This window comes from Protobothrops mucrosquamatus, unplaced genomic scaffold (genome assembly GCF_001527695.2).
Source record: "Protobothrops mucrosquamatus isolate PMUCROS unplaced genomic scaffold, P.Mucros_1.0 scaffold2076, whole genome shotgun sequence".
In the NCBI taxonomy this organism is placed as follows: domain Eukaryota; kingdom Metazoa; phylum Chordata; class Lepidosauria; order Squamata; family Viperidae; genus Protobothrops; species Protobothrops mucrosquamatus.
This window is the reverse complement of record NW_015388180.1, coordinates 106,222-122,964: the sequence shown is the minus strand read 5'-3', so window position 1 is coordinate 122,964 and position 16,743 is coordinate 106,222. Positions and strand designations below refer to the sequence as shown.

General features: G+C 36.0%; 1 protein-coding gene across 1 annotated transcript in view; it reads right to left on the bottom strand.

The window, feature by feature from the left end:
- The window catches only part of LOC107294753 (adhesion G-protein coupled receptor V1-like), a gene marked incomplete at its 5' end in the record, with an annotated part of 172,964 nt that overhangs the window by 50,903 nt on the left and 105,318 nt on the right, over positions 1-16,743 (bottom strand). Inside the window, 2 exon segments of the mRNA XM_015824010.1 lie at positions 6,093-6,271; positions 10,717-10,833. Of these exon segments, the coding sequence (XP_015679496.1) occupies positions 6,093-6,271; positions 10,717-10,833 (296 nt within the window).

Here is a 16,743-nt window from a genome sequence, read left to right as displayed (position 1 = left end):
CAATGCCTATCTGGATTCTATTCTACTTTGACGTTAATTGATGGCATATTGACTTGTGCAGGTGCCAAGTCAGCAAAAGGAATTAAATCCAGGATGCTTGGAAGTGAAACAAACGTTATCTTATTTAACATAATTGCTGTTTAAATGCAATGCTTAAAACAAGCATAATGAATTTCTTGGATTTAAGTATAGTGAACTTCTTGGACTTTCTTGGATTTACCATTCCTATCCTTCCCTAATTTGATCTGATCACTTATCTCAGATTATGCTACGTGAAGACTTTACCATTACATTTTATGGGCCAAGGAAGGAGCTAAATCTGCCTCTCATTCTAGCACTATTAGCCTCTGGAGCAGGCTGACATTGTGTTACTTCTCAGTCCTGAAATATAATGGAATAACATAAACATATATTTCATACAACTGCACTATTTAGAAACTGAAGATACTGCATACAGCAGATACTTTTATAAACAAAAAAAACTACCCCCAAATTCAGAGATAACACTTCATAATTTATTGAATAGAGAGTTAGAATATAAAATTCACTGTGTATGAAACCATACAACTAATTTAATAAATCTTCCTGTATAGATCTATTTTTAAATGAAAGAAAAAGAAAAACTAAATTGCACCAGATTATCTGGATTTCCCTTGGTTATTGTTTAGAGATTGTTGTTTTTGTTTCTCTTCTCTGAAATGTGTTTGCAAATCCTGGGAAGCCCTTTAAATGCTAATCTAGCACGAGCAGGGATTTTCTTTAAAATATTTTCTGTTCTGAGTGCCAGCAGCTTTATGAGTCAAAACAAACAGTTCTCAGATGTACCATATCAATTGCACAAGACTGTTGGTCTGAATACAATTCAATAATTTATTTATTAAAAAGTTTTTTGAGACCAACATGACTGCCCATAAAATCATTTGATTTTAATTGTCAGTTTCTATGAAACAATACATATCCTTTTTTACTACAATGAAAAATTCAATTATATGTAAAATCTCTGATTCTGATACCAATCTATTCTGTCTGTCTACCCATCCATCCATCTATTCATCCATGACAACTTTGCTTCAGACTTAGGAAGCAAGTAAAAACAGCCATGCAAATTACTTTCATAAATATTTATCAAGACAAAAATGGCAATTAATTATCTGAGTTTAGGCTCCACTTTAGAACAGGTTTTTCTTTTTTTAAAAAGTTAAATCACGAGGATAAAGATAAACTTAGATCAGCACTCTAGTCTTTAAATTAAAAGCCTATAGGAACTGATGGAATATTCCCTGAAATTTGGCAGGCGACTGAAGAGAAATCAGTAAAGATTGTAATAAAGCTATGCTAACAACAGAGTGGCCACCAGCTTGAGAGTTCACAAGGTTAATGCTGTATGGAATGAAATTATGGCTGAATCTGGATGTTCTGCTACCATATCTGTAATTTTGCAACTAGCAAAATGTTTAGGATCATCCTACACAGATTAGAAACTGTGTTGGATGGAACACAATACATTATTGCTGGCATAAAAATAAGTCAATATGTACTTCACTGTTTACATAAAAGCTTTCAATTATGGCATTTAAGTCAAGCAGCAAAATGTGCTATAAAAAATAGGAAACCCAGAACATAATATTGTCCTCATGAAAACATATACATAGGTGAGAAAGCCATAGTACAGATATAAAAATGTCACAATTTACTAAGATATACATTATATACTGACAGCTGTAAGAACAAATTTGGAACACCATTGTCAGACGAGGAGAGTAAAATTGGAGAATATGAACAAGAATGGCTCCCATATGTACTATGCATTACGCAGCAGAGTGAATTCAGACAATTGAAATACTGTTTTAGGAAGAATATTATAAACTAATCTCAATAATAGTTGAAAGGATTCAGATAGTTAATACCCATAATGTTTAAAGTAATATGCACACATACACACACACAAACACAAATATGTGTTTGTTGTGGAAATAAACAAAAGGGAAGCAGAGACTCTCTTACAAGAAAGTTTTCCCACAATGTTTTTATTTATGTTTTATTCCATTTTAGTTGTTGTTGTTTTTTATTCCATTGTTACTATCCAATGTAGAATTTGTTTTTCCTTTGCCTTTCATTTAGGATAGGATAGGATAGGATAGGATAGGATAGGATAGGATAGGATAGGAGAGGAGAGGAGAGGAGAGGAGAGGATAGGAGAGGACGGGACAGGACAGGACAGGACAGGATAGGATAGGACAGGACAGGACAGGACAGGACAGGACAGGACAGGACAGGACAGGATAGGATAGGACAGGACAGGATAGGATAGGATAGGAAGAACGTAATTACTATGTGTTAACAATACTGGGCAGCTATTCTGAAGTAGTATTTCAACTTAAATATACACACTTGGTTCAGGACAAACAAGGTTCCCTGCCTGCTCAACCTAACCCTCTCAGTTACAAAATATAATTTCTATTGATTCAGAAAGCATCTGCATACAACCTGTCTTTAAAATAGTAACATGTGGATAATTTATTTTTCATAAAACTTAAAGTTTGCAGGGTTGTATTCTTTGTTTGTGTGACTGAGCTATAGATCTGCTTTATGATAAGGCCTTGCTGTTCCAAATCTGCACCATCAATATAAGCCTCCCACCCACCTTCCTTAAATGCAAATCTAAACCGGAAAGGACAAGTTTTCAATTAGCAAATTACCAAACAAAACAAAACCATCAAATAACGTTGATTATCACCAAGAAAATTTTGTTTTTGTTTAAATTCAAAATATTTTAAAAGATATAGAAACTCATGAAATAACATGCATAATTATTCACTGAAGTCTTATGGCTAAAACAAACACAGCACTACTTTCAATTTAATAAACAAGGGAGAGGCAACAGGTGCAACTTCTGTTAGATCTATCACTAGGAATACTTTTAGTGAATCAGAATTTGGAGCCCCTTCATTCCAGGCTTTAGTCATGGTGGTTGCCACCATGTTCAGGCACCCGTGGGGGATTAAATAGACACACTATGTTTTTGTTAGTATTGGAAAAAAATTTTTCTGTAAAAGGATTTTTTCCCCTTTGTCTGAAATGTACTGTTTAAGCATAATTACAGAATTATGACAAAATATATAAATACAGAACTACAAACATGACTGGGAAAAACATGAAAATATCCCAGAAGATGAGATTGCTAACTGGTGTGGTAACTGATGCAGTCCAGCAGTATCTAACTGAAAACAAGTCTTTCCACCCATGCAGAAAGGAAACTGCCCAAACAACAAAGGAACAAATGATCAGCTCTTAATTGATAAGATGATTTTGGCAAACTGCAAGAGAAGGAAGCCCAACTTTACTACAGTTTGGATTGATTACTAGAAGGCATTTAACTCCTTGCCACATGACTGGACAACCAACTGCCTAGAAATAACAGGAGTCAGTTGAAACATCAGAAACTTTGTGCAAAGATCAATGGCACAATGGAAGACATGGTTGCTGGTCAATGGTGATAGACTGGGAGAGGTTAATATCAAGAAAGGAAATTTTCAAGGAGATTCATGCTCAGCACTGTTTGCCATTGATTCCTCTGTCAATAATACTAAACAACTAGAAGTCAGGTCTTGGCTAACAAACAAAAAAAACATATGTCAGGGTATTCCACCTCCTTTAGATAGACAATCCAAAGTTGTATGAAAAAAACCCATCTGAAATAAAATAGCTTGTCAACACTCTAATATGCAGCCATAAATTGCAATGGAGTTTGGACTGGAAAAATGTGCTACCCTTACCATCAACAGGAGAAGTAATGAAACTGAAGGAATTAAGATGCCCTATGGAAGAAGATTTTAAAATCCAAACTCAGTGAAGAAAATACAATCAAGTTGATTAATTCCTGGGCAATTCCAGCTGATATACAACTGGAATAGTGGACTGGACTCAAACAGAACAAGAAATCCTGGATAAGAAGACCAGAAATATAACGACAATGAATCGTGCCTTTCATCTACACAGCAATCTTGACAGACTCCAATTACCAAGGAGCCTAGGTAGGAATGGAATGTTGTAAGTACACCAGTACACTTCCAATTGAAGAAGGAAAAAGAGCACCAGAAAAATATCTGAAGGACAGAGAATAAGATATACTGAATCTAATACACCACAAAGGCAGACTGAATATCAAATGGACTAAACTGGCCTGTAAGAAAGACCAAATGAAGAATAGAAAAGAACTAGCCAGCAAAACAGATAAGAAGAACACCAGGGAAAAGCTAAGAGCAGGAAAGTTGAAGAAAATGATAAAGGCTAATTCTGGCTGCACAAGACCTAGACTTAAGAACAAATACATATGAAGGCAGACCTGAGAAGACAGCAACAGACAGCAGATCTTACCTCTGCAAAGAAACTAAAGTAACAGTACTTGAAGAAGGCTGCGTAGTCTGACTACAAACAACAGCACGACAAAGTAGCAACAATGATGCATTGGAAGATCTGCAAGAAATACCACTTGCCTGTAAGCAAGAACTGGTGGGACTAAAAAAAAGTTATGTTAGAAAATGAAAAAGACCAAAGTGCTGTGGGACTTTAGAATTCAAATATAAAACATCTGCCACACAACACCCCAGGTTTAACAATTGTTGATTTAAAAAAAGACAAAAACTCTTGGATGTGAATACTGCAAAACCCAAAGACAGTAGAACAGAACTGAAAGAGTCAGAGAAAAAGACATGTAAATAGAACAACTGTGGCAAAAGAAAGCAAAGATAGTACCAACAATAATGGGCTCCTACAATAATCCCCAAACAACTAAAGCATTACTTGAACCCCATCAGCATTGACAAAATCACACCAGTCAATTGCACAAGGCAGTTTTAGTTGGAACAGCTTACATCCTGCCACAATGGCATTAACACTATCAAACAACCATGGCTGCTTATCTTGGGAAGGATTTGATAGATGGATAAAACTCCAAATCCAATATCAACTGACAATGTGACCAAGAACAACAACAACAATAATAATATTAACATGCCAAGAAACTGCCATAAAGTTTTTAGGAATTTTGCTCAATTTGAACTATCTTTACTTTAATCTGCTAATTCAAATGAAAAAAATATCCAGAATTCTAATACAGAAAAAACTTCTATCAATAAATGTAACCAGCAAGTTTTTGTGTTGATAAGAGTCAAGGGAACCATTTTGCTTCTTTGACCAGAAACTCTACCATGATAGGGGATGTGCAAAATCAGAAAATGCATTGCTTTAAAATACTATTGCACAAAATGCAATAGTAGTGTCTTACAATTTTGACAAATAATAACAGGCAAAAAATTGCATTTCTATGTATCTAAGACACTTTGAATACGTATAAATATTCAATATTTTAAGAGAAAATGATATGACATGTGAGCATTAGTTATTTTTGTCTTTAATTCTTCATGAATGTTTATAATAGTTCTGATTGCCTGTTGATATTTTTGTTAAGCAATGCCAGAAAGCTGCAAAATATTATAACCTAGATAGTTTAACTTGTTGATTTAAACAAGTGCCAACAGTATATCCACAAGAAGTCCAAAACACCTTGCCACATTCAATCAATACCTTTTTTACTGAAATGAACATTTTTATGGGACCATACAGGAAAAGATGCAGCTTGGAACCAATTGGTAGTGGAATACCCCTACTTCCTCCAAATATTTTCTGTTTTGTATTAGAAGTACAGCCCTATTTATAACACTTCAATTTTTCTATATGGATATGAAAGATTTTCTGACAGTGGACATTTGTCATGATTTTTAAATTGCATTTGAGTAGGCCTTAGAATTCTACAAATGTCTATAGTTATGAAGAAGATTCATTTATAAATGAGTCCTGTCATTCAATGTTATTCACATTGTCATTATTTCTCCTCTGCTTTATTAAATTAGATGAGCAGAATGTCATGTAATCCACTTCTCTCATATCAATTACAGGAAAGTAGTTTAGTTATGTAAGGTGAGGGGATTTGTAGTTTAACTATACATGTATTATGTATTATATATGTCGCCTCTAGGTGAGATAGGCGGCATATAAATTTAATAAATAAACAAATAAATATGTATACTTACAGGTCATTATGAATCAGGCCATAAATCTGTGGTAAGTTATGATGATAGATTCCTCGCATGATAATTAGTAATAGTATAACAATAAGGGCTGGAAGACCCCAACCCAAAAGAAAAAAAATTAGATAACGCCGTTCTGTGTGTTCATCGTTCATCACCAGGATATACCAAAAATTAACAGCCTATGGAATAAAAGGGAACATTAAATCAATATGCTTAATAGTATTTTACTAACAGTTCTGTAAAAACAACTTTTTAGAAATATACTTATGGCAACATCCAACCCAATTAGAAACATAGAAAACTAACAGCAAAAAAAGACCTTGTGGTTCATCAAATCTGTCCTTTGAATTTTTCCTTGTTTTTTTATTTTTTGTAATTAATTAATTATTTTGAATTATTATTTTTATGATGGAGGTATGCTTATGCCAAGCATGTTTAAGCTCAGTTACTGATGTTTTTATTATTCAAAAATAAAACAAAACAAAAAACAAAAAAAAGCATGGATCTAAGAGTAGCAATCTGTATTTGCAACCAGTATATTCTAGATTTAAGAAAAAGAGTTCACGTAAAGCACTATAATTTATTCCATGGACAAAAGTTCTAATTTTTATGATCTTTAAAGGTTGGTATCAAATATAAATATCCTTGGGTCTGCCTCTACTGTGTAAAAGCAGTGATTCATATAGGCTAAACCAAAAGGCAGTATGTACAACAGATAAAAATATTAGAGTAGAATCCAGGAGAAATAATTTCAAGTCACCACTTGGGTCAGGCACCTCTTTCAATATATCCTCACAGAGTATGCCCTGGGATGTATGCCCTGGATAAGATGACAGTTTTATGCATGTGCAACACAGTGTAAAAAAAAGAGCAACAGAAATGTTTTGTTTAATTTTTATCCCACTCACCTGAATTGCAGAATTAGCAATTAATTTACATAACATGCAAAACAGACTATCTGCATTTGTCAGACTGGAATATGTAAGGGTTATTCTGAATCATGCATAGAACTGCTGATTACATTAATGCAGTGGTTCTCAACCTTTTTAATGCCGCGACCCCAACCGGTCATAAGTCGAGGACTAAACCAGTTGTAAGTCGAGGACTAAACCGGTCGTAAGTCAAGGACTTTCCCTGCCCGGGAGCGCCGCGCATGCGTGGTTCCGCCCCCTGCGCCGGCCGAGGCGTAGCTGGCAAGCGGCAGAGATGGAGCAGGCCGACCACCAGCTGGCCCAGCCCAAGGGAGGTAAGGCACCCGCCGGAAAAGGGGAAAAAAATGGCGGACAGCCTTGCTTGGTGACCCCCGTGAAATGGTCGATCGACCCCAAATGGGGTCCCAACCCACAGGTTGAGAACCACTGCATGAATGCCCATATCATTAAACCTATTTGTAGAGGGCACAGGTGTCAAACTCGCCACATCACCTGACTTTTTTCGGAGCTGGGGTGGGTGCAGCCTCCGCATGATGAAACCAGCCTGCGGGCTGGCAGTTTGACACCCCTGGTATAGAGCATTTGGAGAAAATGAAACAATGCCAATACTTGGCAGCTAAAAATAGGTCTTCTGCTAGACATTGCATGATAAAAATAATAATTTAAAAAAGATTTAAAAAGAAACTGCGTGGTAAAGTAACCCCAAAACTTTTGAAACCCAAATCTCCTCTCCTAAATGAACCATTTGCAAGCAGGAAGCATTAAGTCGCATTGAATTTATTCCTAATACATTTAACTTAAAAATGATCTAAAAATTTATTGAGCTCATGCCTCCTGAGAATTCAACATTTAGTGATAAATAGGCAATTGTTTAAATGTACCTTGGCAAACATTTCAAAAGGTCAAAGGAGGAAATTAATGGCTACACATTTTCTTAATACAATCAGGAAAAAATGATGTAGTAGACATTTTAAATAACACACTGTGTGTGTGTTTGTTTCTGGGTGCATGCATGTATATGTATTTATTAGCAGCTCATCATTTTAATGAACCTATGGAGCTTTCTGTGCCCTGCATTCATTTTATAACTATGTTGTTTTCTTTTTGTGATATTAAAAAAACAGAGTGCTAGCTAGAATGTATCTTGCTGCATGATCTTGTAATAAAACTGGGCCATGCTTCAGCCACAGACAGATGAACCCTGGTATTTATTTTTGTCATTCTATTTAGCCAAAGAACCATGATCCCATTAATTCTACCTCTTAGAACAAGATTTTTTAGCCATGCAATTTTCTAAGAACTGGTACTATGTGTCCTTACCCTTGTTTTCTGTAATTGTTTAATCACAGTTACGTATCATCTTATCTCTTATTGCCTAAATGATAATAGCGACCCAACTGGACCTTGTAAACCTTGTGAACTTGTTTTGTTTGCTATTTCTTGTATGTACATTCCTGATATGTAATGTCATTTTTTAAAATCTTGATAATTATATGCCTCTCATCTTTTGGTATTCTAGAATTAAACAGATCAAATACAAACAGCAGATCTAACTTTAGCAATATTTTTCTGTTGCTATGGGGTAATAATAACAAGTAGTTGTATGGACACAAAAAGGTACAGCCATTCTAGAAGAATGAACTCATGCAGAAATTTATGCTGGGGAGTAAATCAGAAATAACTTACACTTTATTTGAAGTATAATCAAACATCCTTTCTTGGTAGATCTGTTTTAAAGAGAAGCTGGATAGCAGCTGGATAGCATCATGATTAGAATGCCATATTTGACGTAGGAGACCAGAGGTCAAATCCTGGATGATACTTACCTTACCAGTAGGGTCCATGGGCAAAGATTCCCTAACGCTTCACCTGCCTATCTCAAAATATGTGACATGAATGAGGAGAGTCATACAGACTCAGACATCACTCAGATTAAAAAAGTCCACATCAAATATTGGGGAACCAGGACAACTTGATAGTAAGTGGACAACTGAAACAAATCATCCATGGATAAGACAAGAGAACTTGGAATTGATGGAATATTACTACAGCAGCAGACCTAATGAGAGGGGATAAATGAAAAGTATGAGGAAAGCATGAATGGACAGAAGACCTGCATCCTCACTGAGAAACAGCTAGTTACCCAACACTTCAACATAGTTAAGATGAAGCTGCTGTCACATATTAAAAATGGAATGTTGCCTGCTCTCAAAAGAAAATATATATTTATCCATACACATACACAACACACATTTACACATGCTATATACATATACTGTGTTTCCCCAAAAGTAAGGCATACCCCGAAAATAAGCCCTAGCTTGATTTTTGGGGTGGGCCTAATATAAGCCCTACCCCAAAAATAAGCCCTAGTTTTGGGGGCGAGGCGCATGCCTAAAACTCAAGCTAGGGTGGGGTTGTGGAGCTGCCCCACGCGCCCTGCACCCACTTACCTTGCAGCCAGGCCTCTCCTCACCCGCCCACTTCTTCTGCGGCGTCTTCTGCAGCCAGGCCTGCATTTCTCAGACACAGGCCTTTCTAGAAGGCCTGTGCAGCCAAGACCCTGCAAGGCCTCTACAGCCAAGGACTGAGCTATGGATTGAATCCATAGCTCGGTACTCGTCTGCATAGGCCTTCCGGAAAGGTCTGACTGCAAAATGCAGACTGGAATGCAGCTGCAGAATGAAGCTGCTCCTTTGGCCGCAGAAGAAGTGGACCTGCTGGGTGGGGCTGTTGCTGCCGGAAGTGAGTAAGACATCCCCCAAAAATAAGAGCTGGTGCATCTTTTGGAGGCAAAAAAAAAAATAACACCCAGTCTTATTTTGGGGGAAACACAGTATATACCTACACACACACACACACACACACACACACACACACAGATACACACATATAGTTTGTATATATATTGTTCCTTAAGAACATATTGTTCCTTAAGAACAATATGGAAACTGAGGATACCAAAGGCAGAATGTGTTTCTCTAGAAGTGTCCAGTATTGCGATGCAAAGAGTGTAATAGATATAGCGTGGGTAACTCTTCATACCTGTCAGTTACTCCTTTAAAAAGAAAAGAGCCTTCTATATTTTTACAATAGTAATGAGGGCTGAGGAAAATATGTGTTTGAGTTAAAGAAGCAGCAACAATTTAATACAAGTTAATAGGAAATAAACAATATGATTACAGTAGGAGTCATTACTATATACAGGCAACAGACAGTTTGGTACATTAGTTAAGATGCTGAATTAAAAACCACAAAACTGTGAGCTCCAGTTCTCCCTTAGGAATAAAAGCCAGCTGGATGACTTTGAGCCAGTCATTCTCCTAGTGTTGCTGTAGCAGTGAAAATAGGAAAGAGGAACATTATGTATGGCATTTTCAGTTGTTAAAAACAAAGGTAGGATATAAAGAGGAGGAGAAGAAGAATAGGGATGAGGAGAGAGGAGGGAGAAGTAAAAGTAGAAGAAGAGACATTTATGCTTCTTTTTGTAGAAAAAATATCCCCCTTAAATATAAATACGTACTAAAGGAATGTTAGCCAAAAGCAAAAGGGCAGCAGCCACATAAATCCAGGAAAAGGCTTAGCCCTTAGGGTTTGCTGAGAAGCCCTTTGTTCATTGCCTGAACACTCTTGATGTTCCTTTCTGGAATCAGATCCAAAACTCTGCACTAAAAAGCAGAATTTTTACTAACCTGAATAAGCATCCAGCTGAACTGACAAAGGTAAAGATAGTGGGTAACTGAACCCAAAGCAGAGCAACTTTCTTCAGAGAGCTGCTGACTTGTGTAAGCTGAAGCCAGAAATGATATCTAGAAGAGAATTATAGCNAAGGAAGGAAGGAAGGAAGGGGGAGGAAGGAAGGAAGGAAGGAAGGAAGGAAGGAAGGAAGGAAGGAAGGAAGGAAGGAAGGAAGGAAGGAAGGAAGGAAGGAAGGAAGGAAGGAAGGAAGGAAGGAAGGAAGATTTACAGACTAAGAAACTAGGGGCATTCTATCAAGCAGCATATCCTCCAGCTTGGATTCATGAAAAGTGTAAGCTGGGTCTCAGTGAAAAGAAGGCAACCCAATATAGCTTAGAGGTTTTCCAAAAAGACAGAGGGGATTTATTACTTCAGAACAAGAGTTTGGGAGAGTTTACTTGGGGCCATCACTATTGTCAGGCTTCATCTTCCAGCAAGAAATTACTACCTGGGAAAGCACACTTGAAATACAGATAGATTGTGTGTATTGAATTAAATAATTTAGCAATGCATTACACATAGTCCTCAAATTATGATCATAATGGAGCCTGTCCATTACAATTGTAAGCTGTAATGGTTGTAAAATGAATCTACCATGTGACTGATTCAATTTTACATCATTTTTTGCTTTGGTCATTAAAAAAACATGCTGGTTGTAAAATAAATATCAAGTTATTAAGTGAATGCTGCAATCATCAAGAAAAGCTATGGTTTGCTGAAACTACAGTTCAGCCAAAAAACAGAAATAACTACTGATTTTCATTAAAATTGTAGTAAATTACAGTCACAGGTCTGTGGGACGCTGCAAATGGTAATAAATGCAGCTGTGTTGGCAAACACCCAAAGTGCAATGACATCACTTGGGGGGGGGCAACCATTGGAATTTTGGATCCAAGTTGTCTCTTCTTTTGTTTTGGTTGGAACTTCAAACAGTCACTAAGCAAACAATCGTAAGTCAAGGATTACCTGTACTGTGTCTGAAGAACAAGCTCAATGCATAGAAAAAATGTTCCAAGCCACTTACATTTTACCTTCCTTCATATGTAATAGATTACTTAGCCCCCTCTTTTGACAAGGTTATCTGTATCCCCTGTCCATTTTAACCATCAGGTTGTCTTCTACTGACTGTAAAAGCTAACAGTCATATTTGTGGCTAAAGAGGCTGAAGGACTGGGTTGCAACATCCTTGGTGTAGTTCTCATCAAAGGTTCAGAGGTGGGAACAGATATGCTATGCTTGTTCACTTTTGTATTCAATTCTAGTTAGGTCAGATATTAATGTCTGAGCCTATAAATGTACAATATGTAAGTTGCAAAGTTCCAACTTGAGGGAAATAAATACAGACTGTTCTTATCTTTAGGTGAAAACAACAGGAGGAAGTTTATGGCATCTCTTTGCTCATCTCAAAGCAACTCAACTTTACTGATATTTTTTCTTTTCTCTCTCTTCCCCACTGTCCCCCAATTTCTATTTCCCAGCTTGGTGCATTATTTGATCTGTAGAAATCTCATCTCTACAAATTTAGAAGACATTTGTAACACGGAATAAAAATATGTAAACTATATATATATGGTTTTGAAATATGTGAACTGAACAATTTGGGAAGGTTTGATGTGTAAGTGTATTTATTTTCATGGGTATAAGGAAAATAACACCTTCTCCCAGAAAACTAACTTTCAAAATAGCCTTTTCTACAATATATTCCAAAAATAAGAAAAACCAGAGGGAAAAAAATAACAATTAGCAAGGATAGCTGCAGAAAATAGCAACAGTGCCGGCTGGCGACGCCCAGGGGGAGGGCCTTCTCTGTTGGAGCCCCCACCCTATGGAACGAACTACCCCCAGAGATCCGGGTGATTCCGGATCTCCCCTCCTTCCGCCGCGCCCTCAAGACATGGCTATTTAAGCTAGCAGGACTGGCCTAAGGGGTATTTTAATTTGGTTTTAAAATAATTTTAAAATGAAACGGCCAATAATTAATATTTCATTTTAATTACATTTTTAGATTTAGTATTTTGTATTGTTATCTGTTTTAACTGGCTGTAAGCCGCCCTGAGTCCGCTAGGAGAAGGGCGGGGTACAAATTTGATAAAATAAATAAATAAATAAATAAAACGTAAGAACATTTCTTAGCAAACCAATATCACCTTGCAAGATTTAACTACTATAGTCATCAAAGACTTAGCTTGATAATTTTTAAATTTAAGATAGAAAATTTTATTATATAAAAACTTTCAATGCACTTACAGCTATTTTTCAATTTTTACTTAGCTCTAGATATATAATGGAAGTAACCTTATATTTATTAACATTAACATTGCAGAAAGCATTGTTAATATTGATATGAACTTTTTCAACCTTAAAAGTTTAATTCACCTAAATCATCATAGTGTTAAAAGTCTCTAGCTAATTCTGTATAAATATCCCTATACCCTTAATATAATATATGTAGGTTACAGTGCAGTAAAATTATCTAAAAAGAAACACTAGTGAGTTTGATCATTTTTACTACTTGGTTTGAAACTGTAAAAATGATGGTATTTTGCCCAGACCTATATACTTCTTTCATAACTTGAAAAGTAATAGCAGCAGCAAGGACAATGTATATGTCTTCTATAACTCTTGACATTTTCCAGTTTCTTAAAAGAACAGTTGTTTCCACAGTGTGTTAGAATGGTGTATCCTTTCTGTTCTTTGTTGGCAATAAAGATGTTTTTGCAGCTAGATGTGAAAGACTGAACACACTGTTTATATACTCATACTTACTGACAATTTGGCTGCAAACAACAATTAAGATGAATAACCCAAAGCCAAATTTAGAATTTAAAATCTGCTGTTCTCCATTAAAAATGCTGACAAAGAGTAACCAGCTAATCAAGTAATTCTATGTAATGCATACTTTCTTTCTTTAAGATACTTGCCTGGCACACTGACATGTATGATGGCTAATAGGATGCTTTTGATTTAGCTGAGTTAAAAAATGTTGCATCCATCTTCAGAGGCTGAGGTACCAGGAAATAACTACCAAAAAATAGGCAGGTTCTTTTCTATATGTTTCTCTAGAAAAATCATTTTACTAAACTCTGATTACACACAATGACTACAGTCTTAAATGTTTCATTCTAATAATTCACCTTTAAATGAGAGGGCTGTCACAGAGAATATGGTAATGGAAGCAGATTGTTTTCATTTCATTTTTTTCAGGACAGATTCACATTCATAGTTTTCTACTTTGAACATCTGTAGAAGAGACCCATCAAATTTTGAGGGATATATCTATTAGTATATATGTAACGATATAGGTCATGGGCATAAGTGGCCTGGAAATTCTCTTATGGCAGCGGTTCTCAACCTGTGGGTCGGGACCCCATTTGGGGTCGATCGACCATTTCACGGGGGTTGCCAAGCAAGGCTGTCCGCCATTTTTGTTGTCTGCCATTTTTTCCCCTTTTCCGGCGGGTGCCTTACCTCCCTTGGGCTGGGCCAGCTGGTGGTCGGCCTGTTCCATCTCTGCCGCTTGCCAGCTACGCCTCGGCTGGCGCAGGGGGCGGAACCATGCATGCACGGCGCTCCCGGGCAGGGAAAGTCCTCGACTTACGACCGGTTGGGTAGTCCTTGACTTACGACCTGTTTAGTCCTCGACTTACGACCGGTTTAGTCCTTGACTTACGACCGGTTTAGTCCTCGACTTATGACCGGTTGGGGTCGCGGCATTAAAAAGGTTGAGAACCACTGCCTTATGGGGTCTTTGGTGCTCTTCGTTGTTTTCCTGCAGATGTTTCATTACCAAACTAGGTAACATCATCAGTGCACTAAGCTCTGAGAACGCCAAGGATCCCCAGTTCAATCCTGAGCTACAAATATTCTCTTCTATCACTAAATTCTACTATATTGGCTGAAAAGAAATCTAATAAAGACATTCACAATTCCCTCCAAAACCACTAGATATAGTATAAGAATTCATATGAAATTATTTACTTCATCCAACATTACTTCATAAAAAACATTATACACCTATAATCTAGCAGACTTAATATTTGACATCCATTTTTAAAAATCCATAAAATAATAAAAAATATCTTAAATAGCTTTATGATGGTAATGATTTTTAATTTTTTTAAATAACATTGAAGATTTAGATTAAATTTAAACTACATCTGACCTATTCCACAAGTTGTCTATCCTTGATTTAGCCAAATTAAATTACTTAAGGTTTAAACATGTTTAATTATCAAGTAAACAATCAATTATCTTAGATTCAAATGCTTCAACAGATAAAACCAGACCCTAATATCTGGAATTCTCTGGATTTACTATGACTTCTGTAATGTTCTACATTCCCAACCTTGTCATATTTGGTGAAAAATCTATGATTTTTATTTCTTACTATATCTAGAAATGGGGGGGAAGGTAACCTAGGGCTTATTTTTTAAGTTCTGATCAGAACTGGATTTGGCAAATAATTATATTGCTCTTTAGTTGTGTATTCTGTAGCTAAACCTACCCTAATCCTTTAATATCTTCATAGAGTTTGCCCTTCACCAACTTGTTTGCCTTCTTCTGAAATCACTCCAATTTGTCACTGTATTGGAAACAATACTCTAAATTTGTTTTGGTGAGGCTGACATAGTGAAACAATTACCTCTAATGAACTAGATCTATGGTCCTATTGTCTTTTGACTAGTTATAATGTAATTCTGATTAATGTGGTTGAAAAAGATTTCTCAGGTCCCTTTCATTTTCTTTTTTTCACCAGCTTTCTTCCCCCTGCATCATACTATTTATATTATATTCTGCAACCATATTCTAAATATACTCTTATTGAAATCATATTTATTCACATCAACTTTCAAAGTATATTTGTTCAATCCATCTGTCAGATTAATAAATTTAATTATCTACATCAATAGTTTAGGAGCCATTTGACTTTGGCCACACAAAAACAATTTTCTAAACAGAGGTTAATGTTAGACTTGCAGCATTATTGTTTAATCAATAAGAATCTATCCAGCATTGTACCAATTCTTAAGTAAATTGAAAATAGACTCCTTTGTCACTGAATGATCAAATGAACACAGAATGATGTACAAGATGAGAGCTTAATAACAAGCCAGTAAGACCTTCAATCACAATTACAATGAAACAACTATATTTAAGATCTAGTTTTCTCATGGTTTTTATGTATACTTGATGCTGAACTGCTAAAGGCATTGTGATGAATTATGTGAGGCTAGTTTTTATGTTGCTTACTAGTCAGCATGAAGGGAGCTTTTAGGATTTTAACACACCAAGAGGAGGTTTATCTTTTTTCTTCCAAAAGTAATCATTTCCTTCATGCTGCGAGTAACCTTAAACAAAAAGCTAACATTGATACCAAATCTGTCCACCCACATACCTCCTATTAAATGACTGCTAATGGAACAGTCCTATATGCAATTCATGTGAAGAAACAGCAGTAAAATCAATAGAATTAAACTACAGGATTGTATTCTTAATATGATTTGACCATATATGGAACAAAGAGATATATGTTCAATGTACTTCAGGAATATGAAAGTTATTATTTATTTCAACTGAGTAGTTTGTATTGCTATTTACAAATTGGAAGTACCATATTGATATCTAAAAACTATGAAAAGGGTTTTTATTTTATGTCATTTAGGAGGAATTGCATAGCCTCAAGAATGTGTAAGCTTCATTTTGCTTGGACATGCTGCTTATTTTATCTGGTGTTAAGGAAATGACAGCTCCGATGAAAGCCAAGAACATTGGCTAGGCCTGAGACATCCAGTTTCATTATGCCATTTACCCCTGTACTAATAACTTACCAAACAGTTTTTCTATAAAATTGGGAGAAGGGCGATTAATATAAAAACACATGCTACCTTGTGCTTTTGAAGGACACATATGATAGCTAGATGCTTCATATAATTCCCATTTTGTTTTTTGTCACCAGGATTATGACAATTGAAATATTTCTT